General features: G+C 41.3%; 1 protein-coding gene across 3 annotated transcripts in view; it reads right to left on the bottom strand.

Moving 5' to 3' along the window:
* Positions 1-14620, bottom strand: part of toy (paired box 6 protein twin of eyeless) — a 48938-nt gene that overhangs the window by 15542 nt on the left and 18776 nt on the right. The window contains exons 4-7 of one of the 3 annotated variants that reach the window (XM_033345281.2): positions 13668-13944; positions 9323-9487; positions 8305-8387; positions 639-865 (exon numbers count right to left, since the gene is read on the bottom strand). In XM_033345281.2, the coding sequence (XP_033201172.1) occupies positions 639-865; positions 8305-8387; positions 9323-9487; positions 13668-13944 (752 nt within the window). The remainder of the gene's footprint in view (positions 1-638; positions 866-8304; positions 8388-9322; positions 9488-13667; positions 13945-14620) is intronic. The other 2 variants (XM_033345282.2, XM_076627726.1) reach the window with 2 other exon arrangements.

Here is a 14620-nt window from a genome sequence, read left to right as displayed (position 1 = left end):
CAATTGCCAAATCTTTAAACAACGGATCGCAGTTACCATACTATTGTTAGTCTACCACGGTTTACAAATGAAACGTAAAAGAACGAACTATACTCGTCAAAAAGCCTGCCAATACGTAAAAAAAAAACATTTAACAATACCACGAGTTAACTGAAACTTTCATAACACAGACTTTTTCAAAAAATGAATCGCTATAGAAAAATGCATCAAATTCTTCGAAATACACGATTCGATAAACTATTATAATTAAAAATCTCTCGATATACTTCAGGAATTCCTCATAAAGGGGCCCTAATTTTTAACAGACAATAATTAAAAAATAACCAGTGTTGATTATTTAACTCGATAAACTAACAAAACTTTCGTAAAGAAACTCTGACTGTTACAATAAATAAAGAACAATTATAAGAAAAGCTATGAACCTTCTCCATTCCTAAATTGACTACTCTAACTCTAGGAGATCGTTCCACTTATGATCCTTTCACCGTCCCGTAACAAACATCGTATTCAACCTCGACGAGAGAGCTCGATCCATACGCTCTTACAATACACAAAGTCTTTGCACCCCTGTATAAGTATACCATACACGTAGACGGTTGGCGAAACAAAAGCGAAAGAGACGGTGACAGAATGATTACCTGTAAGTGTCAGGCATCGTAGCGATCGGCTGCGGTATCGACGAGTACATGGCGTTGAATCCGGCGTTTAAGGGTAACCGTGGCGTGGCAGGGGTCGCAGCTGGGGGCGCGGTGCTGCTACCACCCCCGCTACTGCCTCCGCCGACTACCTGATCGACGGCTGCTCTCCTTTGGTTCCGTAATTTCTCCTCTCGACGCCACTTCGCCCTGCGATTACTGAACCACACCTGCAACCGACGCAATGACGGTGCTTTTGTCACGATAAGGGCGTCACTCCGCGCGATGTGTTCGCATTATCCGCACCTATTCATCCTCGTATCCATCCTCGCATTCTCTCGCCACCTCGCATTCTACTTTTTTCCACACTTATCCTCTCCGTGTCTCGTTCTTTCATCCCTCTAACCATCCACGTTTCTCTCTTTTCGTTCATCGTCGTACCCTCCATCATCCATCGTCTCTACACACCCTCTCTTCTTCCCTCTCTTTCTTTCTCGTTCGTTCCTCGCTTCTATCTACCTCTATCGAACCCTTCTCTCTACCCCTTCCTGTTTGTATTCTATCTCTCGACCTATTCTCCTTGTCCAGCCATCCGACAGCCGTAAAATCTAGATACCTTTTTCCAACCTCTTCCCCCTTCTGCCCGCCAACCCCGGGTAAGCTCACGCAGTCGAGTTTGCACGAGACTGTGCCGCAGTTTGTTAATTGCGATTGAGCAGTTGTCGGATGGAAAATTGAGTTACTGTGTGTTCTCAGTGGTGTGTACGTCTGTGCTCGTACGTCTCGCTATCTCGCATCGTTTGCCGCTGTTTCTTTCCCTTACGACCTATCCGACGCGCTTTTAGTATTACACAGAACCGACGATGAGTAAAATAGGAAATTTGTTTTATCGTGAGAAAGTAAGACAACTTGTGAATGAAAAGATACACGTGGATCGATTATATTCGATAGTTTATATTAAAAATTCCTCCTAAAGTGCAGTGAGTTTCTTTCGGATTTTTGCACCGTCCGATTTTTAAGGGAGAAGTTTTACAGAATACGATTTCTGAAATACCAATGCTCTGTTTCCTTCCTAAATTCCAACAGAATATTTTGATCATCGTACGGTAATATAAATTAACGTGAAACATTCTACAATATTCGATTCTTTCAATTCAATTTCGACACACAGAGGATGCTCTCTTTGAGCGATTTAAATTAATCTCGAACGTTCTACAGTATCCGACTCCTTTCGCGTAACAAAATTTCATCTAAATTACGTTTTCTGGATGAATTAGAGAGTCGTACGTAGTTACGCTCTGAATATTCAAAATCGAAAACTGAGTGAAAGATCAAAAGATTCGTGACTTTTGGTTAAATTTGTTCACAAATATTCCGCGTTTAACTGAATGCTGGTTATTTCAAGACGTACAACTCTAAGCTAAGCCAAGCCGCACGTTTAATAAGCTGTTCATTCGAGAAATACGAGGAAACGTTAGCGAGGACTCGGGCCAATCGCAAAGTTCAACTTCTCGTTGCCAACAAACGGTTAAACGATTCGTTTTCCATCCACATTTCCTAACATCAACAATCTTCTCTAAGTTGTATAATATATTCTCCGCAGATTATGAAACAGAACTCGTAAATTTCATATTGTACTTGTTACTTCACAATCGAATAAGCAGCATCAGTTCGTTGAATAAGGTTTGATTGAAATGATTTCACGGAAAGAAATAGACAAGGATGAAGGGAAATGCAATTATTGGAGAATGAAAAGAAAACAAATGAAACAACGGATAGGTAATGGATGGCGGAATGGATGATGATACAACGAGGAGAATGTTTATCTAAAGTATTTAAAGATAGGAGAGATATAACGAAAGAATCGGTATATTTTTATGTTATCGTAGTTATTTATAAGTTTGTGTTTCATATCTCTTATGTTCCAGTTATGATTTATGCTTGTAATTTATGTAAAAGCAAATCCAATTTCCAGGCTGAAATAAATAAAATATAGATACAGAAAGAAATTCAAAATAGGGTAATACTTTAATAATTTATAGTCAAATATACTATACGTACATAGAAAATGACGATAAAGTTATATAACATAAATAAGAAAAGTACGTCGATATTTCGATGCTTAATAAAGGTAAACGTCAATTTCGTCAACGATCTCTAGAAATTTTTAGTTCGTTGTAAAGGCAAAGAATCTGAAACCATTTTATTCGATTTGACAGTTTAGTTCGACAGTGTCAACGATAAGATTGGAAACAAATCATTCGTACCTTAGGAATTGTACAGTAATTGTATATCTAGATAACGAAACGAAGAAATTTTCGAAAGATGCAGCTGATGAGTTCGGTTTCTGTGATGCTGTCCAAATCGCGATGACCACCGACGATATCTTCTAGCAAAGATCTCTCGCGCGAGCATCGCGGAAGATGGTCGTAATAACAAGTAATCTCGAGCAACAAATCGGAGCTTAAGTTCTTTGTTGCGCTTCCACGGATTTCCTGATTTCGAAGATACCTCGTCGCGATAAGAGGATTCCCTCTCCCTACGATATGTCGATTTCCCTTCCTGCTACCCTCCAATCACTCGTAGCACAAACACGCTCCGGATTACATCGTAATTTCTTCCCTCTAAATGTCCCGTATCATCCTCTCGTGTATAACAAACAAAATATTTACTCTATAATCGCGTTTATACCAAACAAACAAAGGAAATAAGTAAATAAATAGAACGAAATGGAAAAAAAAGTAGAAATTACGTAGAAAAATAAAAAGAAGAAAGGAGGATAAAAGGGAGAGAAAATGGAATCACGCCGGAATTGTTAAATTATGAAACGACTCGATTGCTCGGCTCATTTGCAAAGGGTGGAAAAAACGCAACGAACATGCTCTTTCTCTTCTTTCCACTAGCAATGAAGAGGCGCGCGCTTTTATTAATAGCTGACAATTGCTACGTCGGCTGTTCCGTTCGCGAACAGCCGCTTAAACGTTCGCGCGATAATGAGAATAACGATATAAAAATTCGATTGCCAACAATGAGCGCAACTTTCTCAATTATCATGCGCCACCGAGAACGCTAACAATAAGCCAGACCCGGCAAGGGGCGTTATTATTTTTTCTCCTCTTCCACCCCCGCGTTTCAACTCCCGTCCACCCCCCTCGCCAACCCATGATTCTGACGCTAATTTGTACGTATTCATTCGAGCTATTGATGGAAAATAAAATAAACAGTAAAGAGAGAAGCCATGGGAGGAGGATCAATGATTTACCTCGGTATTGAAGTGTTTCACGGAATGGACAGTTTTGTAAGTGAAAAGTCTTGCAAGTCCTTCTTTCTCTCTAATAATAGAAATACTTCGAAACGATACTATGTAACTACCTTTAACATCTTGCAATTTTTGCAATACTCTCGTCGTTTCTTCATTTCCAAAGCATCTCTCGATTGATCGCTATAATTCACATGATTTCTTTCTTCACGCCATTACCTATAACTTGATTTAAAGCTAATGTATCCAAGCTCGGATAATAATATGTTTGGATAGGAAAAAATGTTGCGAAGCGGGGAATCGCTATAATATCGTATTTAATAGGCATCAGAAATAAAACGGAATAATCTTGGTGCCTAAAATGGCCACCGAGAGTAACCAAATATTTTCTTCTCTCCCCATATTATTTCAATAGGCAGCGAGAAAATTCAAAATTCATTTCGCCCGCCGCGAAAAACGTGATCCTGCACACCCGGCGGCCCTCGATTGAACGAAATAAAAAACAGAAAAAAAGAGGAGAGAAAAAGTAAAAAAGAATAAATTTCGTGGCGGCAGCGACGTGGCAAATCGTGTTCTAGCGGGCCACCGGCAAATATCCACCATTCGCCCGCAGCGGACTCCTTTCGCCCAATACCGTCGTTCCTCGTAAACTCGTCCTACCGCGTCCCGAAAACTCGTTTGAATCGATCCATTCGGAATTCCACGAACCGGGTACATCGCTCCCGTCCCTCGCGGCAGACCTTCTACTTTGATTGGCAATGTTTAGAAGATGGCGTCGCACGCGAATTTTAAGATCGTTTCGTGAAATTTTGGCTGGTTCTTCGTGTATACACGATGCTGCTCCATGAAGTTTCATATAACTAGCGATAGGATTGTAAGAGCTTTTCCTGCTGTGTTAATATTTCTTACGTATTTTTCGCTCGCAATTTTTTTTCTTTTCTCTTTTTCTTTTTCTTTGGGAAGTAGAATGTCGTTCGATTGAGCATTACAAAAAGAAATAAAGAAAATTTGGGTACGCTTATTTCATGTGGAATTTTCTTAATCCGATATGGATGAATATTGCGTTGACATAGCATTTCATTTGCAAGTTCTCTTCAATCAATCGAAATTAATTCCAACCTCGGTTTCAAGGATTCGTTCCATGTATTTTTTGCCACTATTTGGTCTAGTTACGATCGCCGTTGAATGGATTAGAATTAAAACACCGACTGAGAAGATACTTTTTTCATTTAACTCCAAACAACACGAGAAGACATTCGCTCGAATATCTTTGGGGCAGAACGAAAACTATCGAATAGAAATCTGAAACTGTATCGATCTACTACAAGGGATGCCTTTTTCGAAGTATTCCTCGAGGGAAAGTTTAAAAACTTCAAAATTTTCGACAGAGGTAACTTCATAATTTAAGATGGACCAAATGAGAAAAAAGATTTTCACACTTTATACGAAATTATCGATCAGCTAAGAGAAGTTGTACTTCTAAAGAAAGTTGTACTTCTACGGAAGTTTCGAAGACCTTTAAAACGAAAATTTGAAGAAATTACTTTTACATTTTTTTTAACTAAAGAAAGAGGAAACTTAGACTCAACTCCTATTACTTTCTTGATCAACTACAAGAAGGGAGGATACCTCTATCGAAGGGTTCCTCAACCAAGTCGAGGGAAGTTTTTGGAACTGTACGATTCAAGAAGATTCCTCTAGAATTAGTTAACTAAACGGAAAAAGAGAATATTCGTTGGACCCGGTTCATACTCCTCGAAACTATAAGATAACCAGGACCAAATTATACCACTATTTTCCAACCTTTCTCGGATCGGAATTTCCAATTAGCCAAATGACGCATAAAAAGACATTCTTAACAGAATAATCATTTCCTTTGATGTATCAAATTTCATCCATCGATATATTACGACGATTACAATAGAAAATTACCACGTATTTATATCGAAATAAATAAGTCTACAACTTCTCTGCAATAACATTTTCCACGTACAGCAGTCATCCTAATTCTACGAAGATAACCATGACAACCTTGCAGAAAAGACTTCGTAATCTCTTTTTACATCTCGTGTCCCAAAGAAACTGAAAATCTCATAACACGGAGAGTAAATACCACGAAATAATTTTTCCCAACTACCATCTACTACTATGACACATATTCGCGAGCGAAGATTCTTCTCCACTTCTTTCGATCGTCTTCGTTTTCTCTTAAAAGGTAAATTCCAAGGTTGACCGTGATGATCGAGGGACTTCGGCCATCGCGGCTTCACACGAGGGATTCTCCGCTCTCTGGCCAGCGCCATAGATGATAATCGGGCAGTGGCGGCGGTGTTGCGCGGCGCGGCGTGGCGAAACTCGTGCGAGTATCCAAGGTATAGGTGGAAAAGCGAGGAACAACCAATCAGAGGGCAACCTCCCTGGGGACGCGACGTTGCCATGGTTGCGTTCGAACCCTCTTAGGCCGTCTGTGCCGGATCCCTCACGGCTTGCTCGGGATATGCCGCGTGCGGCGTGGCGTTTCGTATCCGTGGCACACGGCCGTGTCGGCGAGTCCACCACGCCGTGTCCTGGCCAATGCCACGCTTTTGCTTTCTCTCCTCTGCACGTTGCTCTCTACCATAGCTTCGTCGTCGTCCATCCGTTCTCCTCGTTCCACCGTTTGTTCGTCCATCCAACGACGTTCGACTCCGCGCTGGTTCAATCGTTCCTTTTAGTCCCCTTTCACCCTCTTTCTCTTTCCATTTATCTCTACCCTTCTTTCTCTCCTTCTCTACCCTTCCTTCCCTCACCTCTTTATCCCTCTCTTTCGCTCTGCCTTTGCCTCTCGCACCGGCACTCCCGGTTTCCTGCACTTAGCAAGATCAATACCAGCCAACGAGGCTTGAAAACATGCGTCAACATGGTCTTGCACTGTTTGTACGTCCACATAACGCTCAGCGCCCGGTTACTACCACCGACGCGAAAGCCCGCCGGCCACTTCACCACCCCCTATCGTCGGGCCAGGTGAGGGAGGCCGGCCGGATAGCAAGAGGGTCGAACACAGGCCGAGCCAGAGGCACGGCGCGGCCAAACAATGTTCGATAAGGCTGCGTACATATTAGCTCGTATAACCGTGCGTCACCCCATGACTCGAGCAACGATGTTATATTAATTAATTACGACACACTCTCTCGCGCTCGCTCTCTGTCTCGTATCATTTCTCTACGCGCTATGTGTGTCTTGTGTATGCCCGCATGATTTACATCTCGATACGCGAATTATGAATGGCACGGACATAACGGTGGACCTTTGTCTTTAAGAGGAGCAAAGATTTTGGACGATTCGTTTCTTTACGGAATATGTTGCGTCTGCTTGAACGATACGTTGTCTTTGATATTTGGATATTAGTAGCGAATACTGCGAGCGTATGGAATTTATGGATAAATGGTATGTCGGAATGTTGCTATAATGATTGATCACGGATTATGATTGTTCGTAATAGTCACACGTTAAGTGTAGCTAACTATAAATCAGGAAATTCATCGTTTAAATTACAAATTCGTGATAATCGCTCATCATATACAGTTAACCATTGATTATGAGAAATTTGACCACGAAGAATAAGTTTCACAGCTTTCATCCTAATTTCCAAAGACCAAGGTTTCTTTAAAATGTATAATGTTAAAATGTATATATAAAATGTATATATGTAAATGTATATCTTTATAATGTTTGCTCCAATGTATCCAAAGCCAAGGGAAATTAATGAAACGTATAAAAGTTCCAAGGGGAAACTATTGTTAATAAAATACGCTACCTAAAATTGCTTTACCCACAGCTCCCACGGATACTTTTTCAAGAATGCAACGAAGAAAAACTTCTCGCGGTTCAGTTTAGATTTTTAAGAAACTTAATACACAGACGATGAAACAAGAAAAGTCGAATGGCGTTAAGACACACGGCGAAAAGGGTCTGAGAAGAAGACACGGGCATAAAGACGAAATCCCCCCGGGTGGTCTCGCAGATTCGTCGTCGGTGGTGTTTAACGTCCCCGCGCGTTGGCGGTCACGCGTTTAATGAAAGGGCATCGTCGCGCACTTAACAGCCGCCCTCTTCGTCGCTCACAGCTGTGTAGACGAGGAGAAGACGTCGCGTCGTCTAACCTCAAGAATGGTGGAAGAGGATCGACACGGAGGACGAGACGCGGTGAAAGAGAAAGAGAAAAGAAATTGGAACGAGTGAAAGAGAACGTGCTGCACGTGTAACGAAGAAAAGAGTAAGATGTGGAAAAAAGAAGAGGAAAAGAGAAAAGAGAGATAGAGAAGGAAGGAGAACGAAAGAAAGGATAAAAAGGGGAAGGGAGAAAAAGGGCGGTGGGTGGAGCGAACGAGAAAGAGGAAGCACACGCCGCATTCGCACATTCACACTCACCTGGATACGTGCCTCAGGCAATCCAATCTTCTCAGCGAGACGCTCCCGTGCAAACACGTCCGGGTAATGTGTCCGCTCGAATTCTAAAACGAAACCAGTTTGCAACAAGTGCTCGTTATTAAACGTGCCTCCGTTGGATAGCTGGCGCGTTTCACATTGTGTATATATATATATATATGTATATATATATATATATATAATATATATTCTACTATGTGCGTATGTGTAACGTATAGTATGATAAAAGAAAAATATATACACGTAGCTATACGTATAGAACTACATAATATTTGTTTGTATTCGTATATACGCTCGTGTACATACAATTTTATATTAATCGCGCATAATTTCGATTCACTGCGAGACAAGATTAAAAGGATAATTATCGACGATACTCGAACGCGAGGGCGCGACTTGAATGGCCGCGGATCCAATTAAAGCAGTCGTGCTGCTCCTGCTGGGCGTACGAAGAGAGGAAAGCCCGATATATTCGAGGAAAGCAGTAATTTACCTCGACCGTCTCTGAATATGCATGCATCGCCGCGAAACGGACGGAATATACAGAATCCCCGAGTGCGCGCGCGATCGTTCGACGTTTATATCGTTATTACCGGCTGAACGAAAATGGAGCTTTCGTCGAGGATGAGCACCGATGTTTGTTGATGTTTGTTAACGTGGAAACATGCAATTGAAAATGTACGCGCTACTATTTTTCACTATCTTCTTTTTTTCACCGGTGCTCGTAATTGTATAGCTGGATTTTCAATGATTAGAAGAGAGAACGTACGCGATTCGTAGCAATTTCAGTCGCTCAGAGTTTAAATTACAAATTTTGTACTCCGGTAGATGTTCCGAGAGGGTTAGCAATTTACGTTTTTCGCGGAACTAACTCGTTCATTTTTTTTCTTTTCTTTTTTGAGATTTATTTAGGATATGGTGTATTTCGTGCTATTAATACCGCGTGTACGTAGAACGTAGCATGTCCGTTGATAAATTGAATTTATTCTCGTGCGCTAACCTTTCTCGAGGCTGTCGATCTGCTCGTTGGAAAAGGATGTTCGGTTGCGCTGCAACTTTCGTTTTAGCCTCAGTCGAACTTGCGAGTCCTCGTCGCCGGACGAGTTGTGCTCCGAATTTCCATCTGACGTTGTTTCTTGCTGATGCGACAACAAAGAACCTGTATCTGAAAACAAATACGAAAATTCCTGTTTTACGTAACGAGCTCGAAAGACATAAAGACACTGCTCGAAATCCATAATACAAACATCTTTTCTTTGCATTCTGAAACTTCTTCTCTTTCCTCGACCAGCGCGGATAACGTCCGACTAAATTAGGGGTGGCAAGTGATTCCTCGCGCGAGAAGGAGAAAATTCGGGAAGGCAAACGGAGGAGAGAAGGATTCTCAAGACCAGATCCAATTAAGGATCGTCCTATTTCAGTATCGTTCCAGTGATTTTGCGATGGACGCGGACTAACGACGCGACGGCCCTCGACATTCCTAGAAACAACCACGAGCATACCAACGAATTAAGAATGGGACAGAAAGTGGCAGAGAGTAGCTATGGGAGAGCGGAGGCGTCTGCATAGTCGTCTCGCTCGATCATAGTGATCGTGTTGGTGCGTGTACAGGATGCTTCAGAAAATTGATGCTAAACTTCACAAGCACATAGCACTTACGAAAACAAGCAAAAAGGCTTAATATGTATAGGTCCAAATAGGGCGAGGTAGGGTTGTTTCAGTCGGTAGACTATCTGAGTCGAGCGAGGTAATTTGCTTCGTCCTTCGGTAAATTTGATTATGAGAAATTTTTCGAGCGATCTACAGTTGAAAAAGAGACGCTTTAACCATAATTTTCTTCAAAAACATGCCTTGATGTTATTATAAAAGGGTTGTCCAAGCAGCTAATATTTTCAGTTGTAATTTTCGTAATTTAATAGTTCGTGTATATTCTTTTATTCCTGCAAATTATTTTGTCATATATTTTATTTAATTTTTATATATACCTTCTTGCTAACTCAAATAATCCTACCATACGCTTTTCTTGCTGAACCTGAAGTACACGATATTTTCTTATTCTTTCATCATTATGTTAAAGACTAATAGCGTAGCACAACAATTTTGACTATATCGCGCGTAGTCCAGGAGTAAACTTTAAGATATCGATGCTCACCTGACTCAAATAGGCTCTACCTTATTATAAAGTTGTAGAGTATGTATCTGTTCAAATATCACTATTACAGTCTATAAGTCGTGAACACTTTATTAAAGAAATACTTTAATACAAAACGCAATTCCTGGTATAATAATTTATCGAAATAAATACGCGCGCGTCGAGAAACTCCGTATACACTATGATGCGTCGATATGCTTACACTGCGATCGCTGAACTCTTCGCTCGTCAATTCGCTTGTTTATTTCTACTGATCGGGGGACAGTCGGAAAGTTTGAACTCTACTGCGTTTGACGGTTGAAAGTAACGGCGACTTTGTTTTGCTCGGAGTTCATTACACCTTGCAATATCTATGACCTAGCGGTCATGATACTCCGAAACAAAACAACAATAAGATTTGAATTTATCCTGCTCGCGTGCCGCTACAAAGTCAAAATTAGGGACATTTTGACCGACGTTTATTAAGACTTTTTTTTATTTGTTTTCCTGAGTGCTACATGACCCTGAAGTTTAATAGCACTTTCTGAAACACCCTGTATGGAAACAGTCCGCTCCTCCGGTCGTCATCGTCGTCGTCGTCGTCGTCGTCGTCGTTGTCGTCGTTGTCGCCGTTGCCGTTGTCGTCTTCGTCGTCGTCGCCGTTGCCGTCGTCGTCGCCGTCGTCGTCGTCGCCGTTGCCGTCGTCGTCGTCGTCGTCGTCGTCGTTGTCGTCGTCAACGTTGACGGCTCCCGGTGAGCCACGATTACTTTCCGCCTCCGCGCACCGAACCCTCGCCTCTTTCCATCCCTCTCCCGATACCTTCCTGCCATTTCCCTTTCCCTCTGTCCGTGTCCGTCCCTCCGTACGCTACGTGTACCTATATATTTGCCCTTACGCTATATACATACGTATATATATGTATTTCTAAGTGTACCTATATATCGTCCGCTCGTCAGCTGCTCGCTTTCTCGTTCGCTCATCTCTCGCACATCGCGCACCCTCTATCTTCTCCACCGCCGCCTCCACCACGATCCTACGAAATCTCTCGCCCACTCCTATCTCTCTAGCCCCGTGGTACCGTTCTGCCAATTCGAAATACCGCCACCTTCGAACATGCTCTGCTTCGAACCAGATTATATTCCAAAAAAGAATCTCTCTATATTTTAGAGAAAATATTTTCTTCCGTTTTGAGTAAATATTATTCAATTACTGTTATTACTATTAGTACTAGACTCTACCTGGAACGAAAGTATATTTTATATTTTGTACCATTTTATTCTAGAAAATATTTTTTTCTTTTTCTATTTTTTTTTTCTATTTTTCTGTTTTTCTATTTTTTTTTTTCCTTTTTAGTAATATTGAATGTGAAAAACGAGGTATAGGTGTATGTTTGTGTCAGTTTTGACAATTGAAGAAATACTACCACCCTTGCAAGTATCAACATATGACATACTAGGGTAGAGCCCATCGCTACGACCAAACGAGAGTATATGCAATATTCCATCACATCCTCTTATATGGAATATTTTCTCCTTCTTTGACTTTAATTTTCTAGGTGACGACGCATGATTGCGAGGGGGAGAAATGGGGTGTACGGCTCGATGACCATGCGAGAAGGTTCAGTGTCGGTCTGGCTACTTTAGACTGACCAGTTTGCGTTCTTGGAAAAGCGGTTTGTAATAGAGATTTTCAAGTGTAATCCAAATGTTAGAATCACAATTGTACATGAATTTATTTAATAGGAACCAAGGGAAGATTCGTGTATTAAATTGAACACAATTCCATATTCGATTATCGAGATACTTATTCGAGTGGTTATAAGAAAGTCAGATCAAAGATGGATAAACCAGAAAGTCAGTGTTCTCGAGATAATTTACTGTTTCAATCCGCTCTAAAGCCAACTACCCAAATAATTCATCGATGAAAAAAAGATAACCTATTTTACGAACGATTTACAAAATCTGATTAATCACACCAGCCCCCACAAAATTTTATAGAACCACCAATATTGCCTTAACAATTTCAGACAGTCACGACCAAATCGCAGCAAATCACACACAGCCTACGGTATTCGTTATTAAAACAACCTTCGACCATCGAACCAGCTTAACAGTTTCGGGAATTTACTTATCTTGAATCGCGGTTACATTCGAAACCATCATCCGTGGAGCAATTTTGGTCATGATCAGGACCGCAAGCTCCGATTAACGTGATCCTATTAGGAGAAACGTCACGATCCAACGACACCAGGCATTTCCTTTATTCCGATACGTAAACCGATCCAATACACCGGTGGAAATACAACGGGACAATACGCAGGTTCGCGGAAAGGCTGTTAAGAACGGGACGAGGGTGTCGCGCGTACGAGCAGATTATAATACGTCGAGGGTGCTCCCTTGACTTCCACCTTGCCTCGAGACCATTGTCGATCCGCAGAAGAAGTGGATCAAGCATTGAGAGGACCTGGTTTCCTATGGCGTCTGATTCTATGGCTTTTCTCGACCGCGTGAAAGGCAAAGGAACCCCCAACGGAAGGTAACAATTCCGTTTATGAAAGGTAGAGGTATTGAAACGAGTTGTCGAAACATTTCGATTGACGAATGAATCTTAAGGGAGAAAAGAACTTTAGCTGTCGATTCTTGAGGATTTGTGGCGTAATGGGATAATTGTGAATAATAGACATTGTAAATAGAATTGGTTACATTCTTAAGTGTTTCGTGATCATTCGTATATATTTATACGTAGGATGATCGCAATAGCAACAAAAATGATACTAATAACTGATGGTTTTCGTTTGAAACAAGTCTACATTTTGTTAAAAAGAAAGTTAGCTTAAGCTTCTATTACTTTTGAAAATTTCTTCTTCGAAGATCATTGTGGATATCATTCGCGTTAATTTCGAGTCGATTACAAAATTAATTCGGAAGATTGAGTATAAGTACGATTAAGAAGCAACTGTGAACTTTTAACCAGTACAAATTCAGTCTCGTTTTCACTTTTGCATTATATGCACATCTTTTACATACAGTCCGTTGTAATTTTTTTTTTTGTCAAACTTTACAAGTTTCGTACCTCAAGCTCTTTTACACGTTATAGTCGCAGCGTTAAAAACAATGACAAGAGATGAAATGAAGTCCTTCGAAGCGACACATGAACAAGGAACGTGGGATGTCGTGCGTTACATTTAGCAATTAACGTATAATTGGGACTCACCGCTTCGTTTGAGCAGAGAATCGTCTCGACCATGAAGCTGGCTGCCGGGCAGCAGCGACTGGCCAGAGCCGGGGGTCGCTGCCGTTGGAATTCCAGTGGCCAAGGGATGATGAGAGGGCGTAGCGGAATACCAAGCCGGTGGCCAGCCTGCAGCCTGCCCATTGAACATCCGAAGCTTATCGTACACGCTCTCGGCACCCTGATGCGCCTGCACCGCCGCAGCCTGTTGCTCCTTCTGCGAGGCCAGGTTCCTCAGCACCCTGTTGATGGACGACACCTGCGAATAGTACATTAATTGCTATTAGCAAGTGAGCGGACAGAAGTAACGACAGCTAGCAAAAAAAGCTTTGAAGAACTTTGAACTTGTTGCAGATTAAATGGTATCGATGATTGGGCTTCTGGTAATGATAGTAAAGTATAATAGCAATGAACGGTGAAGAATGCAACGATAATAAAAACAATGCGAGAGGAAGTAAATTGAGTTTTCAGTTTCTGGTTTTTTTGAACGGTAATATTTCGTAGAACAGTGTATCGTAGATTGACGTAGAGGCCTGTTTGTCCAGAATCAATCATTAGTAGAACGCAAATATATTGTGGTGGATAGGTGGTAAACGGAGTTGAAAAAAGTTTGTTCGTTGTAAGTTACGTGGTATCGTTCGGCAGTGGCATTTGATTTTTCATTTACAAGGGAGTATCGTAGCTTGGTACAGAGGATTGCTCGGCAAGGACCAATCGTTGTTAGAACACTAACACGTAACTGTAACGGTAGTCCAGATTGAAAGTAGTTTGTTTGCTGTAAGTTTGGTCATATCGTAAAACTGATTGGTTTTTGGTTTACCGAATGCTGGTGGTTTTTGGAAAATTGTTCCATAAAATGCTCGACGCAATCGATCGTTATTAATAAATGAATTAGTTACTAACAAAAATAACGAAATCCACATCGATGCAATCGC

Source organism: Bombus vancouverensis, chromosome 2 (genome assembly GCF_051014615.1).
Source record: "Bombus vancouverensis nearcticus chromosome 2, iyBomVanc1_principal, whole genome shotgun sequence".
Classification (NCBI taxonomy): domain Eukaryota; kingdom Metazoa; phylum Arthropoda; class Insecta; order Hymenoptera; family Apidae; genus Bombus; species Bombus vancouverensis.
The sequence above is the reverse complement of the archived record's forward strand: the minus strand, read 5'-3'. Positions and strand labels throughout refer to the sequence as shown.